The sequence below is a fragment of the Macaca mulatta genome, chromosome 3 (genome assembly GCF_049350105.2).
Source record: "Macaca mulatta isolate MMU2019108-1 chromosome 3, T2T-MMU8v2.0, whole genome shotgun sequence".
NCBI classification, from domain to species: Eukaryota; Metazoa; Chordata; class Mammalia; order Primates; family Cercopithecidae; genus Macaca; species Macaca mulatta.
The window spans coordinates 39,582,914-39,603,644 of NC_133408.1; the positions used below are offsets into that span (position 1 = coordinate 39,582,914).

At 38.8% G+C, this 20,731-nt stretch overlaps 1 protein-coding gene across 1 annotated transcript; it reads right to left on the reverse strand.

Annotated features, from left to right (window-relative positions):
• Nucleotides 1-11,721: 11,721 nt before the first annotated feature.
• Nucleotides 11,722-19,244, reverse strand: LOC144340064 (beta-defensin 109-like). Its single transcript, XM_077997872.1, has 2 exons — nt 19,187-19,244; nt 11,722-11,927 (listed from the first exon to the last, which is right to left on the reverse strand). The coding sequence occupies exons 1-2, from the start codon at nt 19,242-19,244 to the stop codon at nt 11,722-11,724; spliced, it is 264 nt and encodes an 87-aa protein (XP_077853998.1).
• Between the last annotated feature and the right edge of the window lie 1,487 nt (nt 19,245-20,731).

The following is a 20,731-nucleotide window of genomic DNA, read 5'->3' on the forward strand; positions in this document are numbered from 1 at the left end:
AACACCTTTTAATAATGAAGTATCTTGCTGCTTCACCCCTTATATAACTAATGCCCACCCACCGGTTCCACTACATTTACCCATCAATTACCCAATTTACCAATGAAATATCAGCAGTCAATTAAGTTTTGTGTCTTAGGTTGTGTCTTTTTGCATTCCTCAGGGAATTTAATGGACACAGCTTAAATTGTGATTATAGAACAGTTGAATCAGATTTACTAATCAGTGTTATGGGCAAATATGATAGGAGTGGAAGTGGGTTAGGACAGTGGCTACACATTTGCCTTATTTCATGTAAAACAATGCCAGTTAACAATTGTGTACATATTAAACAGTTTGTGTCTGTGTGTGTATTTGTATCTTTGTGTCTGGATGTGAGTGTCTGTGTGTGTGTGTTGAGAAGTACTTCCAAGCATGTGCATCTGGGAGATAAGATCATTCTTTCCGCGATTGAACGACAAGAAGTTGGAACTACACTTTCTGATTTGAGAATGTGCAGCAATGTTATGTAATTAACACAGCATATTCTGTCTTAAATAAAATGGAGAGATCAATGGAGTCAAATAGACATTCCAGAGATAACCTTCCCATTTTTGACCAATTGATTCTATATCATGTTGCAATGATCTGGCTGTGGGGTCAAAACAAGTCTTTGCATGAAATGGTCTTGTGGAAGCAATATATGCAAATAATAAAGCATCAAAAGGGACTATGCCTTCAATTTGTAGAAATATTCACTTAAGTTTGATGAAATTCTCAATGCCCAAAATGGACTGCGGAACACTTTCAAGAAAACATGCTATAACCCAGAGATTAATTGATGACATCCACCGAAGTTATGACTACGAGAAAAGATAAATATTCATGGAATTTTATATCCAAGGGTTTCTTGTATATGACAGCATATTTTAAAAAGTCAAAATCAGAAAAACTTGACAAACAGGAAGATATCTAAGCTAAAACCTTTTGTTCATTAAAGGACCGATGAGAGGCAGTTCCAAGATGGCCGAATAGGAACAGATCCAGCCTCCAGCTCCCAGCGTGAGCAACACAGGAGATGGGTGATTTCTGCATTTCCAACTGAGGTACCGGGTTCATCTTACTGGGGCTTGTTGGACAGTGGGGGCAGGACAGTGAATGCAGCACACAGAGCAACAACCGAAGCAGGGCGAGCCATCACCTCACCCAGGAAGTGCAAGGGGGAAGGGAATTCCCTTTCCTAGCCAAGGGAAACCGTGATAAACAGCACCTGGAAAATTGGGTTACTCCCACCCTAACACTGTCCTTTATCAAGGGTCACAGCAAACGTCACACCAGGAGATTATATCCCGCATCTGGTTTGGAGAGTCCCACGCCCACAGAGCCTCCCTCATTGCTAGCACAATAGTCCAAGACCTAACTGCAAGGAGGCTGCAAGGCTGGGGGAGGGGCACTCACCATTGCTGAGGCTTGAGTAGGTAAACAAAGTGGTGGGGAAGCTCGAACTGGGTGGAGCCCACCACAGCTCAAAGAGGCCTGCCTGCCTCTGTAGACTCCACCTCTGGGGAGAGGGCATAGCCAAACAAAAGGCAGCAGAAACCTCTGCAGATTTAAATGTCCCTGTTTGACAGCTTTGAAGAGAGTAGTGGTTCTCCCAGCAGGGAGTTTGAGATCTGAGAACAGACAGACTGCCTGCTCAAGTGGGTCCCTGACCCCGGAGTAGCCTAACTGGGAGACACCCCCACTAGGGTCCTATTGACACCTCACACCTCACACAACAGGGTACCCCTCTGAGATGAAGCTTCCAGAGGAATAATCAGGCAGAAACATTTGCTGTTCAGCAATATTCACTCTTCTGCAGCCTCCACTGCTGCCACCCAGGCAAACAGGGTCTGGAGTGGACCTTGAGCAAACTCCAACAGACCTGCAGCTGAGGGTCATGACTATTAGAAAGAAAGCTAACAAACAAACAGAAAGGACATCCACACCAAAACCCTATCTGTACATCAACATCATCAAAGACCAAAGGTAGATAAAACCACAAAGATCGGGAAAAAGAAGTGCAGAAAAACTGAAAATTCTAAAAATCTGAGCACCTCTCCCCCTCCAAAGGAATGCAGCTCCTCTCCAGCAATGGAACAAAACTGAACAGAGAATGACTTTGACGAGTTGAGAGAAGAAGGCTTCAGACGATCAAACTTCTCCGAGCTAAAGGAGGAAGTTCGAACCCATAGCAAAGAAGCTAAAAACCTTGAAAAAATATTTCCTGAATGGCTAACTAGAATAACCAATGTAAAGAAGTCCTTAAATGACCTGAGAGAGCTGAAAACCATGACAAGAGAACTACATGACAAATGCGCAAGCTTCAGTAACCGACTCAGTCAACTGGAAGAAAGTGCGTCAGTGATTGAAGATCAAATAAATAAAATGAAGTGAGAAGAGAACTTTAGAGAAAAAAGAGTAAAAAGAAATGAACAAAGCCTCCAAGAAATATGGGACTATGGGAAAAGGCAAAATCTACGTCTGTTTTGTGTACCTGAAAGTGAGGGGGAGAATGGAACCAAGTTGGAAAATATCTGCAGGATATTATCCAGGAGAACGCCCCCAACCTAGCAAGGCAGGCTGACATTCAAATTCAGGAAATACAGAGAACGCCACAAAGATACTCCTCTAGAAGAGCAACTCCAAGACATATAATTGTCAGATTCACCAAAGTTGAAATGAAGGAAAAAATGTTAAGGGCAGCCAGAAAGAAAGGTCGGGTTACCCACAAAGGGAAGCCCATGAGAATAACAGTGGATCTCTCGGCAGAAACTCTACAAGCCAGAAGAGAGGGGTGGGGCAATATTCAACATTCTTAAAGAAAAGAATTTTCAACCCAGAATTTCATATCGAGCCAAATTAAGTTTCATAAGTGAGGGAGAAATAAAATCCTTACAGACAAGCAAACGCTGAGAGATTTTGTCACCACCAGGCCTGCCCTACAAGAGCTCCTGAAGGAAGCACTAAACATGGAAATGAACAACTGGTACCAGCCACTGCAAAAACATGCCAAAATGTAAAGACCGTCGATGCTAGGAAGAAACGGCATCAACTAATGAGCAAAATAACCAGCTAACATCATAATGACAGGATCAAGTTCACATGTAACAATATTAACCTAAATGTAAATGGGCTAAATGTTCCAATTAAAAGACACAGACTGGCAAGTTGGATAAAGAGTCAGGAGCTCTTGTAGGGCAGGCCTGGTGGTGGCAAGACCCATCAGTTTACTGTATTCAGGAGACACATCTCATATGCAGAGACACACATAGGCTCAAAATAAAGGGATGGAGGAAGATCTACCAAGCAAATGGAAAACAAAAAATGGCAGGGGTTGCAATCCTAGTCGCTGATAAAACAGAGTTTAAACCAACAAAGATCAAAAGAGACAAAGAAGGCCATTACATAATCGTAAAGGGATCAATTCAACAAGAAGAGCTAACTATCCAAAATATATATGCACCCAATTCAGGAGCACCCAGATGCATAAAGCAAGTCCTTAGAGACTTACAAAGAGACTTAGACTCCCACACAATGATAATGGGAGACTTTAATACCCCACTGTCAACATTAGACAGATCAACAAGACAGAAAGTTAAGAATATACAGGAATTGAACCCAACTCTGCACCAAGCAGACCTAATAGACATCTACAGAACTCTCCACCCCAAACCAACAGAATATACATTCTTCTCAGCACCACATCACACTTATTCCAAAATTGACCACATAGTTGGAAGTAAAGCACTCCTCAGGAAATATAAAAGAACAGAAATTATAACAAACTGTCTCTCAGACCACAGTGCAATCAAACAAGAACTCAGGATTATGAAACTCAATCAAAACTTCTCAACTAAACGGAAACTAAACAACCTGCTCCTGAATGACTACTGGTTACATAACGAAATGAAGGCAGAAATAAAGATGTTCTTTGAAACCAATGAGAACAAAGATACATCATACCAGAATCTCTGGACACTTTTAAAGCAGTGTGTAGAGGGAAATTTATAGAAATAAATGCCCACAAGAGAAAGCAGGAAAGACCTAAAATTGACATCCTAATATCACAACTAAAAGAACTAGAGAAGCAAGAGCAAATACATTCAAAAGCTAGCAGGAGACAAGAAATAACTAAGATCAGAGCGGAACTCAAGGAGACAGAGACACAAAAAACCCTTCAAAAAATCAATGAATCCAGAAGCTGGTTTTTTGAAAAGATTAACAAAATTGATAGACAGCTAGCAAGACTAATAAAGAAGAAAAAAGAGAAGAATCCAATAGATGCAATAAAAAATGATAAAGGGGATATCACCACTGACCCCACAGAAATACAAACTACCATCAGAGAATACTAAAAACATCTCTACATAAATAAGCTAGAAAACCTAGAATAAATGGATAAATTGCTGGACACATACATTCTCCCAAGACTCAACCAGGAAGAAGTTGAATCCCTGAATAGACCAATAACAGGCTCTGAAATGGAGGCAATAATTAATAGCCTACCAACCAAAAAAGTCCAGGACCAGAAAGATTCATAGCCGAATTCTACCAGAGGTACAAGGAGGAGCTGGTACCATTCCTTCTGAAACTATTCCAATCAATAGAAAAAGAGGGACTCCTCCTTAACTCATTTTATAAGGCCAACATCATCCTGATACCAAAGCCTGGCAGAGACACAACAAAAAAAAGAATTTTAGACCAATATCCCTGATGAACATCCATGCAAAAATCCTCAATAAAATACTGGTAAACCAAATCCACAGCACTTCAAAAAGCTTATCCACCATGATCAAATGGGCTTCATCCCTGGGATGCAAGACTGGTTCAACATACACAAATCAATAAACGTAATCCAGCGTATAAACAGAACCAAAGACAAAAACCACATGATTATCTCAATAGATGCAGAAAAGGCCTTTGACAAAATTCAACAGCTCTTCATGCTAAAAACTTAATAAATTCCGAATTGATGGAACATATCTCCAAATAATAAGAGCTATTTATGACAAACCCACAGCCAATATCATATTGAATAGGCAAAAACTGGAAGCATTCCCCTTGAAAGCTAGCACAAGACAGGGATGCCCTCTTTCACCACTCCTATTCAACATAGTGTTGAACTTCTGGCCAGGGCAACCAGGCAAGAGAAAGAAATAAAGGGTATTCAATTAGGAAAAGAGGAAGTCAAATTGTCCCTGTTTGCAGATGACATGATTGTATATTTAGAAAACCTCATCATCTCAGCCCAAAATCTCCTTAAGCTGATAAGCAACTTCAGCAAAGTCTCAGGATACAAAATCAATTTGCAAAAATCACAAGCATTCTTATACACCAATGACAGACAAACAGAGAACCAAATCATAAGTGAACTCCCATTCACAATTGCTTCAAAGAGAATAAAATATCTAGGAATCCAACTTACAAGGGATGTGAAGGACCTCTTCAAGGAGAACTACAAACCACTGCTCAATGAAATAAAAGAGGACAGAAACAAATGGGAGACCATTCCATACATTCCATGCTCATGGATAGGAAGAATCAATATAGTGAAAATGGCCATACTGTGCAAGGTAATTTATAGATTCAATGCCATCCCCATTAAGCTACCAGTGACTTTCTTCACAGAATTGGAAAAAACTACTTTAAAGTTCATATGGAACCAAAAAAGAGCCCGCATTGCCAAGACAATCCTAAGTCAAAAGAACAAAGCTGGAGTCATCACGCTACCTGACTTCAAATTATACTACAAGGCTACAGTAACCAAAACAGCATGGTACTGGTACCAAAACAGAGCTATAGACCAATGGAACAGAACAGAGCCCTCAGAAATAATACCACACTTCTACAACTATCTGATCTTTGACAAACCTGACAAAAACAAGAAATGGAGAATGGATTCCCTATTTAATAAATGCTGCTGGGAAAAGTGGCTAGCCATAAGTAGAAAGCTGAAACTGTATCCTTTCCTTACATCTTATACAAAAATTAATTCAAGATGGATTAGAGACTTAAATGTTAGACCTAAAACCATAAAAACCCTAGAAGAAAACCTAGGCGATACCATTCAGGACACAAGCTTGGGCAAGGACTTCATGTCTGAAACAACAAAAGCAATGGCAACAAAAGCCAAAATTGACAAATCGGATCTAATAAGACTAAAGAGCTTCTGCACAGCAGAAGAAACTACCATCAGAATAAACAGGCAACCTACAGAAAGGGAGAAAATTTTTGCAATCTACTCATCTGACAAAGGGCTAATATCCAGAACCTACAAAGAACTCAAAGAAATTTACTAGAAAAAAAAAAAAATGCCATCAAAAAGTGGGCAAAGGATATGAACAGACACTTCTCAAAAGAAGACATTTATGCAGTCAACAGACACATGAAAAAATGCTCACCATCACTAGCCATCAAAGAAATGCAAATCAAGACCACAATGAGATACTGTCTCACACCAGTTAGAAAGGTGATCATTAAAACGTCAGGAAACAACAGGTGCTGGAGAAGATGTGGAGAAATAGGAACACTTTTACACTGTTGGTGGAACTGTCAACTAGTTCAACCATAGTGGAAAACAGCATGGTGATTCCTTAAGGATCTAGAACTAGAAATACCATTAGAACCAGACATCCCATTACTGGCTATATCCCCAAAGGATTATAAATCATGCTGCTATAAAGACACATGCACACATATGTTTATTGCATCACTATTCACAACAGTACAGACTTGGAGCCAACCCAAATGTTCATCAATGATAGACTGGATTAAGAAAATGTGGCACATATACACCATGGAATACTATGCAGCCATAAAAGAGGATGAGTTCATGTCCTTTGTAGGGACATGGATGCAGCTGGAAACCATCATTCTCAGCAAACTACTGCAAGAACAGAAAACCAAACACCACATGTTCTCACTCATGGATGGGAACTGAACAATGAGAACACCTGGACACAGGAACGGGAATATCACACACCAGGGCCTGTTGTGGGGTTGGGGGAGGAGGGAAGGATAGCATTAGGAGATACACCTAATGTATATGACGAGTTAATGGGTGCAGCACACCAACATGGCACATGTATACATATGTAACAAACCTGCACTTTGTGCATGTATTCCCTAGAATATAAAGTATAATAAAATAAAATAATAAAATAAAAAATGTACGATGAAAATAAATGAAACGTAACACACAGCATGTGAGATAATGTTTTAATACATATCTAAAAATGCCTTAAAATTCAATAGAAATTAAATAAAATCTTCTAAAACTTGACAAAAGGAAACAACAAAAATTACAGACTGGAAAAGCCTGGCTGACTGGAGTGATGTCCTGTCTCAAGAAAGAACAAACAAACACACAAACAAACAAAGGATTCTGAAAGCAGAGAATCAAACAGATATTTGTACACCATTCTTCCTTCTTCCTACTAGCACTCTTCATAGTAGGAAAAGGCAAAAACAACCCAAATGTGTCACGAATTGCTTCATCAGTTTTTTAGGATCTGAAATACTGCCTCAATTTTCAGTTACTCATTGTGGGGTGGACCTGCAGTTACCACATTTGGTCCAAAATTTTATGCTGATGAAGGTAGACCTGTCCTGCATTTTCAGAGGGACAGAATTCTGGTGTTTCTCCAGGTTCCTTGGCTTACCAGGAATGAAGATCCGGGAAGAATGTATGTGTGTATGTATGTACATAATTATTTCCTGTTTTTAAATTGAAAAAACATGGGATACATGTGCAGAACGTACAGGTTTGTTATATAGGTATCCTTTGCCATGGTGGTTTGTTGCACCTATTGACTCATCCTCTAAGTTCTCTTCCCTCACCCCCAGTCCCCAGCGGGCCGTGTTGTGTGTTGTTCCCCTCACTGTGTCCTTGTTTTCTCAATGTTCCACTTTCACTTATTAGTGAAAACATGCGGTGTTTGATTTTTTTGTTACTGTGTTAGTTTGCTCAGTATGATGGCTTCATCCATGTGTCTGCAAAAGACATGATCTCATTCCTTTTTATGACTGCATAGTATTTTATGGTGTAAATGTACCACATATTCTTTATCCAGTCTAGCACTGAAGGGCATCTGGGTTGGTTTAATGTCTTTGCTATTGTATATAGTGCTGCAATAAACATACATGTGCATGTGTCTTTATAGTGGAATGATTTATATTCCTTTGGGTATATAGCCAGTAATGGGATTACTGGGTCAAATGGTGTTTCTGGTTCTAGATCCTTGAGGAATCACCATACTGTCTTCCACAATGGTTGAACTAATTTACAGTTTCCCCAACAGTGTAAAAGCGTTCCTCTTTCTTCTCAGCCTCACCAGCATCTATTGTTTCTTAACTTTTTAATAATCACCATTCTGATGGGTGTGAGATGGTATCTCATGGTAGTTTTGATTTTCACTTCTCGGATGATCAGTATTGTTGAGCTTATAAAAAATACATTTGTTGGTTAGGTAAATGTCTTCTTTTGATAAGTTTCTGTTCATATCCTTTGCTCACTTTTGATGGGGTTGTTTGTTTTTTTGCTTGTAAATATGTTTAAGTTCCTTGTCAATTTTTGTTATTAGACCTTTGTCGGATGGGTAGGTTGCAATAATTTTCTCCCATCCTGTAGGTTGATTGCTCATGCTGATGATAGTTTCTTTGCTGTGCAGAAGGTCTTTAGTTCAATTAGATCCAATTTGTCAATTTTGGCTTTGGTTGCAATTGCTTTTGACATTTTTGTCATGAAGTCTTTGTCCTTGCCTGTGTCCTGAATGGTATTGCCTAGGTTTTCTTCTAGGGTTTTTATGGTTTTGGATTTTACATTTAAGTCTTTAATCCATCTTGAGTTAATTATTGTATAAGGTGTAAGGAAGGGGTCAAGTTTTGGTTTTCTGTATATGGCAAGCCAGTTTTCCCAGCATCATATACTGAATAGGAGATCCTTTCTCCCTTGCTTGTTTTTGTCAGGTTTGTCAAAGATCAGGTGGACATAGATGTGTGGTGTTATTTCTGAAGTCTTTGTTCTACTCCATTGGTCTATATGTCTGTTTTGGCAGCAGTAGCCTGCTGTTTTGGTACCGTAGCCTTCTAGTACAGTTTGAAGTTAGTGTAATGCCTCCAGCTTTGTTATTTTTGTTTATGATTGTCTTGGCTATATGGGGTATTCTTTGATTCCATATGACAGTTAAAATAGTTCTTTCTAATTCTGTGAAAAATGTCAACGGTATTTTGATGGGTATAGCATTGAATCTATAATGTTTGGGCAGTATGGCCATTTTCACAATATTGATTCTTCCTATTCATGAGGATGGAATGTTTTTCCATTCACCTGTGTCCTCTCTTATTACCTTGAGCAGTGGTTTGCAGTTGTCCTTGAAGAGGTCCTTCACATCCGTTGTACTCCTAGTTGTATTCCTAGGTATTTTACTCTCTTTGTAGCAATTGTGAATGGGAGTTCATTCTTGATTTGGCTCTCTGCTTGAGTATTGTTGGTGTAATGGAATGCTTGTGATTTTTGCACAATGATTTTGTATCTTGAGACCTTGGTGAAGTTGCTTATCAGTTCAAGAAGTTTCTCAGTTGAGATGATGGGGTTTTCTAAATATGAAGTCATGTCATCTGCAAACAGAGACAAGTTGACTTTCTCTCTTCCTATTTGAATACCCTTTATTTCTTTCTATTGCCTGATTGCCCTGGCGAGAACTTCCAATACTATGTTGAATAGAAGTGGTTACAGAGGGCTTCCTTGTCATGTACCAGTTTTCAAATGGAATGCTTCCAGCTTTTGCCTATTCTTTATGATATTGGCTGTATGAAATAGCTCTTATTATTTTAAGGTATGTTCCATCAATACCTAGTTTATTGAGAGTTTTTAACAGGAAGGGATGTTGAATTTTATCAGAGGCATTTTTGCATGTATCAAAATAATTGTCTGGTGTTTGCCTTTGGTTCTGTTTATGTGATCAATTACATTTATTGATTTGTGTATGTTGAATCAGCTTTTCATCCCAAAGATGCAGCCCACTTGATCGTGGTGGATAAGCTTTTTGATGTGCTGCTGGATTCGGTTTGCCAGTATTTTATTGAGAATTTTTGCATCGATGTTCATCAGGGATAATGGCCTGAATTGAGCAGGGGTGTGTTTGTGTGTGTGTGTGTGTGTGTGTTTACCTCGGTTTGCCAGTAGGTTGATGTGTGTGTGTGACGTGTGTGTGTGTGTGTGAATGTGTGATAGAGGGCCAAATTAGGGCAGAGGAGGCTCCCCGGCCTGCCATGACATTGAATGTTCTGAATTCAAGATGCTCTAATGGACTGTGTCAGTTGGCCTTCAGCCAGGAGGTGATGCTTGAAAAAGACTGGCAGCTGCGGTGGTAGTGGTGAGATTTGGACTTGCCTTATGTTACCCATGGTAGGTACTCTGGTGTCTCAGGGAATGGGTAGAGCCAAAGGGCTTCTAAAAGTTTCTTCTGTTATTTGTGTTAATCTACCAGGGTAGGTGGTTGAGCAAAACCAGGTGGGAACTAGGTCAGGTAAAGTGATGCTCTGGCTCTCTACATGTGGGACAAGCAGTGGCTCCAGTGGGAATTGGAAGGCAGTTCTTGGGCCACTGGGGTAATTTTCCAGAGAGAAGTGAAGCTGCCTCTGCCTCTGTACAAGGAGAGTCCATATGAAGAATGGGGAGTAGCAGCTTGGCAGTAAGCCCCATCCAGCTCCCACACCCTTGGCAAGGCAGGTCTCACACCCACAGTGTTCCACTGGGAGTAGCTAGCTAAGTTTCAAGAAGTCTGAACTCAGAGCTCAAAACTGACCCATACCATAAGCCTCTCCTATGGAAACAGCAACTGCAGCTTTCAGGCCACACCCCTCCTGATCCACCTGCAGAGCAGGGGCATCCAGCTCCTGTGCTTGCTGCTGCATCACACGTCCCACTCACCTCTCAGTTCTGGCCTGGGGAGTTTGTCCCCTCACAAGATTATATCAAACATTTCAGTTGGAAGGTTCTCTCAACCTGTGACCACCATTTGAGTTAGCTGGCAGACTTCTGGGAGGTCCTCTCTGAGGTAGAATCAGAAATGGCTTCCCTCCATGCTGCCCGAAACTGGGAATGCACTGGAGACTCAAAGCACATCCCAATGCCACTCCTCATATACTCGTCACTCTTCACTAAATCAACTCCAGCTCTGAGTAGGATTAAGGCCTTCCCCTATGGCCTAGATTGATAGGTTTCCCAATGGAAGTGTATATCTTACAGTCAGTTTATCCCCCTCTCACACCCTGGAAACTCAAAATTTTCTGCCTAGCTTATGGCGTAACCTGCATCCTGCTGCTTCTTTCAAATGGTCTGTGGCTTATTTCAATTTTCCTGTTAAGTTCCTGTGTTGCTTCTTGAAAGAAAGTTCAGTGTGAATCTCTACACACCACTTTGTCTTTCCAAGTGCATGAGGCAGGCTAACAATGCCTTCAATCCACCATCTTGGAAAACAAAAATAACAGTTTTCTCATTTTTAAAGGTTTTGTTAAGATCTGTTAATGACTCACAAAGAAAACATATTGGGTATATTTGAAATTAGTATTTATTCATTCATGTTGATAAGTGAAAATACAAGATGGTTATCAAGATGGAAGTACTTAATATGTATATTTCAATATTCTTAGATGCAAAGAACTTCACTTTTGATGTATTTTTATTTTACATCAGTTTCATTTCAACTTAGGTTTAAGGGGTTCTTGATAATCTGACATGATAAGTGGTGTTGGAATTGGCACTAAAATCCACCATGCTCTACAGCACTTCATCCTTCTTCGGCAGGCACCAATTTGATCTTCTACTACTTTGCAGACATCTCTTCTGCAAACACCAGACAAATTGAGACAATGACCTTCAGCAGCACCCAAACCACCTCTCACTGCAGGAAAGAAGATCCAGTGAGATCTACATAGTCCACAAATGGAATGTAAATCCATAAACACTCTTAAGTAAGAGAATAAATTTAGTATGAGCATTTTTACGTGGGAGCTTTTGAAATGGTTGCTGCTCACATGTCAGAGACACATGCAGATTAAGAAAGGTAGTAGTTCCGATCCTGGTTTGGCACAACAGTCACGGTCTTTTTGGTGGGGGAAAAGGGATGTGGGAGGGGATGGTACATCTTCATCTTTTCCTCTAGGTTTTCTCTCAGAAATGGCTGTTGCTTACCGCAGGGCAAAAATGCCAGTGTCTTCTGCCAGAGTGGGTTACTGAGGGCCATGGTGGTTCCACCTTGTGGCTGATACTGATAGTCCCTTTCTGCTTTTTTTCGTTCCTAGCCAAAAAAGATGTTTCTGCAGTCTCAGGTATGCTGATTTCAGCAGTTGTTTTTTCTATATGGCTATTCAGTTTTTTTTTTTTTTTCTTTCACTGTCTCTCTCTCTTTTTCTTTTCTTTTTTCTTTTCTTTTTTTTTTTTTTTTGGCTTCACTGAATTGCCATAGTTTCTTAAGTGGTCCCTTGAACCCTCCCAGTGCTATTTTGGTTTGCACATAGCTATCTATATATTTTTTCTTGGGGGAAGTATAGAGTTAAAGGCTGGTGTATCCTGCTCTTGCTCCCCCAAGTGATTTCATTCCCCCAAGCTAATATTTCAGGCTTTCAATTTATCCGTGCTTTCATCTGTCCAAACGTAAGTGGAAATTACTTTTTCTCTCCACATTTAGATTTGCTCTGTCTACTTTAATTGCTAATAGTGTCTTAGTCATAGGATAGATTAGTTAGAAAAAAGTATATTTTTGACATTATAAATGATCCTTTCAATTTGTGTCTAAAAGTGGAAAATATTAGAAAGCTTAACATTTATTATTGTGTCCAGACCAGTATTTCCTCCAGATGACCTTTATTACAACAAAGATAATTTAATGAAGATCTCTCTAATGGTAAAGCTGATGGCTTTGTGCTATTATAATATCCTTAAAATAAAGTGACAGTCTAGTGGAAAGACCAACTAAAGCAAGGGTTAGGAAAAAATCAGTTATTACCTTCATTTTGGTCTCACTCTGCATTAAGAGTTTTCATTGTGTCAAAGATTTATTATTCATTAAGTAACCAAATGTTCATTTAATAGTAAATGGATCCTATTAAAGATGATTTTTAAAATTATAATCACATTACTTTTATTCACATCTGTCTACTGATGTCATTCACAGATGAGAATGGTATAACGTTATTTTATTTTTTTCATTTTGCCACACCTTTATTTACTTAGGTTTATGCTGTATCAAACAATGTATGTGTGGGAGTAATGGGTGATTCAGGAATGCATGAGGGGGAGGTTTAAGCTCTTTAACTTCGAACAATTAAAATTAGCAACATAATATTGAAATACATGCATAACACTCAAGTGGTACTTTCAAAATAGTGTATATTTCCTCTGTTTATTTGTAGCTTTTAAACCCAGCTAGAAGTATTCTATTTCTTTTAGGCACCATAAGTCTGAAAGTCTGTAGTGAAAGCTACAAGTAGTAAATGATGCTAATTCATGTGCTCCCACCTGTGGAAGAATTGAATGTCTTAGATAAAAAAAGATGGTGCAATTGGTGTACCAAGTATCTTAGAATATAATTTGGTGGTGGCTTTTCTGTTTCTGTAGCAGAGTAACATATATAATATATCCAAGTCATCAAGTTATTTAAATATGCCTTTAAACAGGGAGAACTGAAAATAATACTGTGAATCCTGGTAAGCATTTAAAAATAATGAGGAGAATATTGCCTTTACAAAGTCAAAATTTGTCTGAATACAACCCATATAGCAATTTCATAGCAAAACATTTCCTTCAATCCTATTAAAGTCAGAAGGAAAAGAAGAATGTCCACTGTCAATGCTGTATTAATATAGTTCTAAAAGTTTTGAACAATGAAACATATTGTAAGAAGAGAAGTCAGAGGAGACTTGAGCCCATTGTTTTTCCTCTCCTTCTATACCTCCCAAAATACCATTGGAATGTTGTAACATTTTGAAGAATCTGTAGTAGTGTCCCAAATCATAGAATACTATGAATGCATCTGAATCTGAGATATCCCCAAAAGGTACAAAATAGGTGTGACTAGAATGAAAGAAAGATTTAGGCTTTTGGCCATGACTGCAAGTTAGCTGCTCTCAAGTGACTGCTGCTATAGAACAAATATATAGTAGAGGATCTCTTTGAAACACTTCTATCCCTGAAAATGGTTAGGCAAGTTCCTAAAATATCTCCTCTTGCAAACACAAAAATAGTCTGTGAACTGGAGCTTGAGCAGTGGGCACTTTGTACTGGATAGTTGATGGAGGGGGGTGAGGGTTTCCCAGATCTTCTGGGAAGATCTGCTATGATCAGTAATGCTAATGATGGTACTACTGACTCTTGGGCCATCAGAAATTCCAGTTTGTTAGTGCTGAAACTTCTATATTGAGTTAAAGCATTGTGTCAGCTTCACAGAGGAAGTCTGGATAATAGCATTCCCATTTCAGACCATAAAATGATGTCAGGTTAAGGATGAACAATGAGTTCAGTATTAAAAATGATCAGGTAAGCAAGAAACCATGAATAAAAGTTAATGAAATGAATAGCATATCTAGACCCTTTAAAACTAAATATATTGAAATCATCAATGTGGAGAAATAATTAAGCAGGTGTGTATCAATTGTTTAAAGAAACAATCTACTATTACAAAGATGTAAAAACAATAGTAAAACAATATAGATGATAGAAAAAATGGGCAGGTCTGGCTGGGCATGGTGGCTCATGCCTGTAATCCCAGCACTTTGGGAGGCCAAGATGGGTGGATCACGAGGTCAGGAGTTCAAGACCAGCATGCCCAAGATGGTGAAACCTTGTCTCTACTAAAAAATATATATATATAAATCAGCCGAGCATGGTGGCGGGTGCCTGTAGTCCCAGCTACTCAGGAGGCTGAGATAGAAGAATCGCTTGAACCCAGGAGGTGGAGGTTGCAGTGAGCCAAGATCGCACCACTGCACTCCAGCCTGGGCAACAGAGTGAGACTCCATCTCCAAAAAAAAAAAAAAAAGGCAGGTCTGAAACAAAAAATAATTTAAAAATAATGCAGGTTATTAATGATATATTAGACACAGGTAAGAGGATAACCAGTGAAGAAAAAACTGTTTAAATGATATACCCAGAATGTAGCATGGAAGCACAAGGTCTAACATTTATTTAATTCAAATATGGGGGGAGAGAAGTGTAAAAGGATTCACCATTTCAAGAGATTCTCAGAAAGAAATTAAGAAAAGGTATAAATCCATTGATTCAAAGAATATATTTCTAACAGATGATATAAAAATCAACTCACTTTAGTTAAATTATAAAACATTAAAACCAAACACCAGACCATACAAACATTGAAAAAAGGATAATTTATAATGAAATAATATTTATCTGATTATTAAAGAAAGAAAGAAAGAGAAAGAAAGAAAGAAAAAAAGAAAGAAAGAAAGAAAAGAAAGAAAGAAAGAAAGAAAGAAAGAAAGAAAGAAAGAAAGAAAGAAAGAAAGAAAGAAAGAAAAAAGCATTAGTGAGGGAGAGTGAGTGAGAGTGAGTGTGTTTGGGCCCCTACTGATGATGCTAAACTATCACAAGCCCACACTCAGCCTTTCAACATTTGCTGGAGATTCACTTGTTCACTCATTCACTAAAAATGAGTAAACTAGTATCAACAAATGTCGAGAGAAAATAACTGTTAATACAGAATTGGGTACTCAGTAATGCTGTCTTTCAAGATCAAAAATAACAATATGAAATTGACAGATAAAAATTAAAATTGTTCACTACCAAGAGATCTGCAGCAAATAAAATTTCAAAGGCTACATATCAGAAAGAAAGAATTTAACCCAAAAGCTGATACTAGAGTCAACTTGGAATTCCATAAATATCACTAAACTGATAATAGTAACACTTTCTGACACGTGGGGATTCTGAAAAGAAGTGAACTTTTACTTTTGTTTAGAATTAGAAAGTTGTAGAAAAATGCTCTTGCCCTGACAAAGAGAATAAGCTGGATAATCTATAGATCATAGATTTCATTTTGAAACATAGAACTGAGGTCTCAAACAAAGCTAATTAACTTAAATTCAGAGTGATGAAGCCCTGCTGAAAAAAGAACGGATCCACAGATGCTTTGTGCCTAGCTGAGTTGCAGCAGCAGAAGCAGGAGGAAGCTGCCCTTGATGGAGATAACAAGGAAACAAGTGAATCTCCAGCAAATGTTGAAAGGCTGAGTGTGGGCTTGTGATAGTTTAGCATCATCAGTAGGGGCCCAAACACACTCACTCTCACTCACTCTCCCTCACTAATTCTTTCTTTCTTTCTCTCTTTCTTTCTTTCTTTCTTTCTTTCTTTCTTTCTTTCTTTCTTTCTTTCTTTCTTTCTTTCTTTCTTTCTTTCTTTCTTTCTTTCTTTCTTTCTTTCTTTCTTTCTTTCTTTCTTTCTTTCTTTCTTTCTTTCTTTCTTTCTTTCTTTCTTTCTTTCTTTCTCTCTCCTTCTCCTTCCTTCCTTCCTTCCTCCCTCCTTCCCTCCCTCCCTCCCTCTCTTCCTTTCTCTCTCTCTCTCTCTCTCTCTCTCTCTCTCTCTCTTTCTTTCTTTGGAGTCTCACTCTGTCGCCCAGGCTGGAGTGCAATGGCGCGGTCTTGTCTCACTGCATCCTCCGCCTCCAGGGTTCAAGCGATTCTCCTGACTCAGCCTCCCAAGTAGCTGGGACTACAGGCGCATGCCACCATGCCCGGCTAATTTTTTGTATTTAGTAGAGACGGGGTTTGACCGTGTTAGCCACTGACCTCATGATCTGCCCACCTCGGCCTCCCAAAGTGCTGGGATTACAAGCGTGAGCCACAGCGCCCGGCCCCACTAATGGTTTTTTCATGACCTATCTTGTGTGCTCCTAGGTAAGATCGGATGGAGAGCAGAACTACCAGATGCACTTTTGAGGGACAGCCATGTAGGAACTGCTGCAATTGGAGGTGAGAGCAAGGTAAAGGTCTTACTGTGAGAATCAGGTAAAATCCTCTGTTACTGGGGAGTGTGTGAAGGAGCTGAGACAATCCCCCTTCACTCTCTTTTCTCACAGGTGCATAAGCAGAGGGGCCTGATGAGGTCTGAAGGCAGGGCAGGGCAGGTAGATGAGAGAAGCAGATTCTCTGTTCTTTCTTTGAGTGTGAGGCAGCTACTGCCCAAGGCTGGGCAAGGGATGGGAGCCCTGAGAGATTCTTGAGGTGCAGAGATAGAGGCTTGCTGAGGATGAAAGTGTACAGGAGAGCTAAGAGAGGCTCCAGTGCTGACCATGGCATTCTGCAAGAAGAGAAAATCTGTATGTAGTGGTTTATGAGGGAAAATCATGAGTTCAATTTCGGATATCTATGACTTTTGAAATTCAGTGTCCAAGTAGATATACCAGTTATGCAGTTGGATAATTTATTATAAGCCTGCAGTTCAAAAGGAGGTCCAAAAGGAGAATTGAAAAGGATGAGACTTGCTGAGCCCCTCCAGAGTGTGTGGTGAGGGAGAAGAGAAAAGAATCAGGCACTGAGCTCCGGAGCTCTCCAATAGGAAGTGTGATGGGAAAAGATGAGGAAGAAACAAAGGAAGCCGAAGTGGTAGCTCCAGTGAGATAGGCTGAGAATCAAGTGAATGTGCTGTCCTGGAAACCAAGTGAAGAAAGTATACTATGAAGAAGGAAGTGATTATTTGTGTCAAATGCTGCTAATAGGCCAATTAAAGTTGTAGTGAAAAATGATCATTGGACCTAGCAATATGGAGATTATTGGTCACTTTGACAAAAGTGGTGTCAATAACATGATTGAAAAAAGGGGAGAGAGCCCAACTGGGATATATTTAAGAGACAATGAGAGGAGAGGAATTGAAGACAGAGAGTATGGACAACTCTTTTAAGATTTTTACTGAAAACTAGAGCAAAAAAATAGGATGACAGCTGGCATCAGAAGAAAAGCAAGGACATACTTAACAGCATATTTGTATGCTGATGGTAATAATTTACTAGCATAAAAATTGATGACACAGTCACAACTGATGACACATGATATAGTGAACTGCAACAGGAAAATCCCCAAGGTACACAGCAAAGAGGGAATATAATACACAAATACATTTTTTAAAAAATGATGTGAATGTCTGAAACATCTGTTTCGACATTAACTTTTCATTCCTGCAATAGTTATTTTAAGCATGTTCTCATTTGTCCAGTGTTGCCAGGTTATTATAAAGTATATTAGACTTTATGAAAAACATTTTTTAAATTACTAGTTTTTTCTCATTCGTTTCATTAATTTATATTTTGTATTTATAACTTTCCCTTTATCTTGTTTAGGTTTATTATGCTTTTTTTTTTTCCAAAAGCCCTCAAAATGCATGCTTAGACCATTAAATTTTAGCCGGTTTAGTATTGAAAGTGATGTTACCCATTTCTGTGTGGTTACCTGTAATATACCACGAGCGGCACTTCTTGGTGTCTTTACTTATTATTAATTCACTTGTCTGAAGTTCCTTTAACTCTCCTTTCTAGTCCTAAGTTTCACTTTGCAAATCATTTTTTATTCATAGCCACGTAAAATAGAATTTATTTTGAAAAGTCTCTCATATAATTTTCACTTATTCTAGGATTATAAGTTTTCTGTTTGTCTCTGAATAAAACTTTCAGATTTGTCAACACTTATTTAGCAGTAGCTCCTATTGATAGAATTCCATCCATCTCTTTTGACCTAGTGAGCAAATATAATAATAAATGCTGCTGAAATTCAATCCTGTCAGATCTAACTGCCTGCATATAAATTTCCAGGTCCCACAAAGGCATCTCATTGAGGTCACATTCTGTTGTATCCTTACTTTGTATCTTGAGATGCCTTAGTGGGGCATGGAAATTGATATGTAGGCAGTTTGATCTGACAGGATTGAATTTCAGCAGCATCTATTATTATATCCACTCACTAGATCAAAAAACATGGATTGAATTATCAACAGGAGCTACTGCTAAATGAGTCTCTTTTCTATTTTTCCCTATTATAATCCTAGTGAAGCTGTAAATATTAGGTTCTTGAAACCACAGGACTGATTCTAGGATCTTGTCTGGCCAGGGATATAGCCTTCTAATCTGCAGAACCTTATAGTAATCAGCTACCAACTTACCTGGGGATAAAAGAATTGAAAAAAGAAGGAGAATAAGAAGAAGTAAATGGAGTCTCATGGCTGAAGGGCCAGCATCAATGTGGGTTGAGCCTGGAGTCTCTGGACATCGTGGGTCTGGGCCTTTTTGTGATGCTGTCTGAGTCTGTGATTTGTTCTTGGTTAGTAGAGACTAATGAAAAAAGAATAACTAAATCTCCCACAAGAAACTTACAGGGACACACAAGTATATAAATGTGGTGATATCTCAATGGATGAGAAAGCAGGTGAATGCTATTTATTTCCAAAAGACTCAGGATGTCTTATTGTCACCTGCTTTCTTTATTATTTTCAACATGCACATGCAATAATCATTGCTCTTACTTTAAGTATAAAGTATTGTTTGCCAGGCAATATAGTAGGAACTGAAGTAAAATTGTTATACAAAAACTGTACGTAATTAATGGATATAGTTTGGCAAATTTGCACATATATATTACTCTTGTTACCACAACCAATATCCAGGTAATAATATACCCATCACCTCCAAATGTTTCCTACGTCCCTTTATTGTTGTTGTTGTTGTTGTCAGAACCCCTAAGATCGACCCTCTTAACAAATTGTTAAATACAAAATACCTCAGTAATAACTATAGGTACTATGTTTTAGAGCCTATCTCTGTAATTGACTCATTTTGCATAGCTTCAACCCTTGAACAATAACTCCCCGTATTGCTCTTTCCCACTCAATAAAATACCAAACTCTTTCAAAGCACATTCTATATAATCCACTTTATGAAGCTTTTTCTAACATTCTTTTGTCTGCTCTCCCTCAGTAAAGGGAACTACTAACATAACAATTACCTATTTTGGATTTTTGTGTCTCTTACATATATTCCTGCATGAACCCATTTAACACTTTATCTCCCATTATCTTAATATGAAGTAAAATAAAACTTGAAATGATTTTAAAAATGAAATCACAGAAGGGCTTTGTAAAAGTATGATGTACCATTGCTTATTTGTAAGAATTCAAGTGACATTAGGGGTTTTAAAACATCTTTTGTTTTGATTGGTTCTTTGCTTGTAATCCTTGTGTCTTGCATATTGTGGGCACAGGGTCTTTCCCAGCTATTTGCTTGGGGAAGATTAGTTAGAGTTACAATGAACACCAAAGGCTATCTTGTCTAGTAACTTACCTTCCAGATGAGGAAATGAGCTGAGGGAAAGGAAGAAACTTGCCCAAGATCACCCAGTGATCAAGTGAGGAAGGTGATAGGGACAGCACTTGGTATTCTGAGCCTCATTCTATTTTCCACTCTTGCCCCTTCTCTGTTTCCTCCTCTCTTCCCCAGCCTTCTAAAGAAAACTTTGCAGTTCTGCTGCAATGTCTACCTAAGGACATCCTGAGGAGACCCCACTTTTCCTTAGACTGCTTTTTTAAGCACTGTCCTGCATTTTCTTCTTCAGTCTTGTTGCATCCCATTTTTGGCTATAAGTAATGCTTCTGCTGGGCTGTTCTATCCAATTAGTTTTTTTCTATTTTCATTGAGTGAAAATTAAAACAACA

Bases quoted from the DNA above. Each gene is read 5' to 3' on its own strand.
- LOC144340064 (XM_077997872.1), bottom strand. From the start codon at position 19,244: ATGAGACTCCATTTACTTCTTCTTATTCTCCTTCTTTTTTCAATTCTT. The intron at 11,928-19,186 runs GTAAGTTGGTAG...TCTTTCCTGCAG, and splicing joins TTCAATTCTTTTATCCCCAG to TGAGAGGTGGTTTGGGTGCT.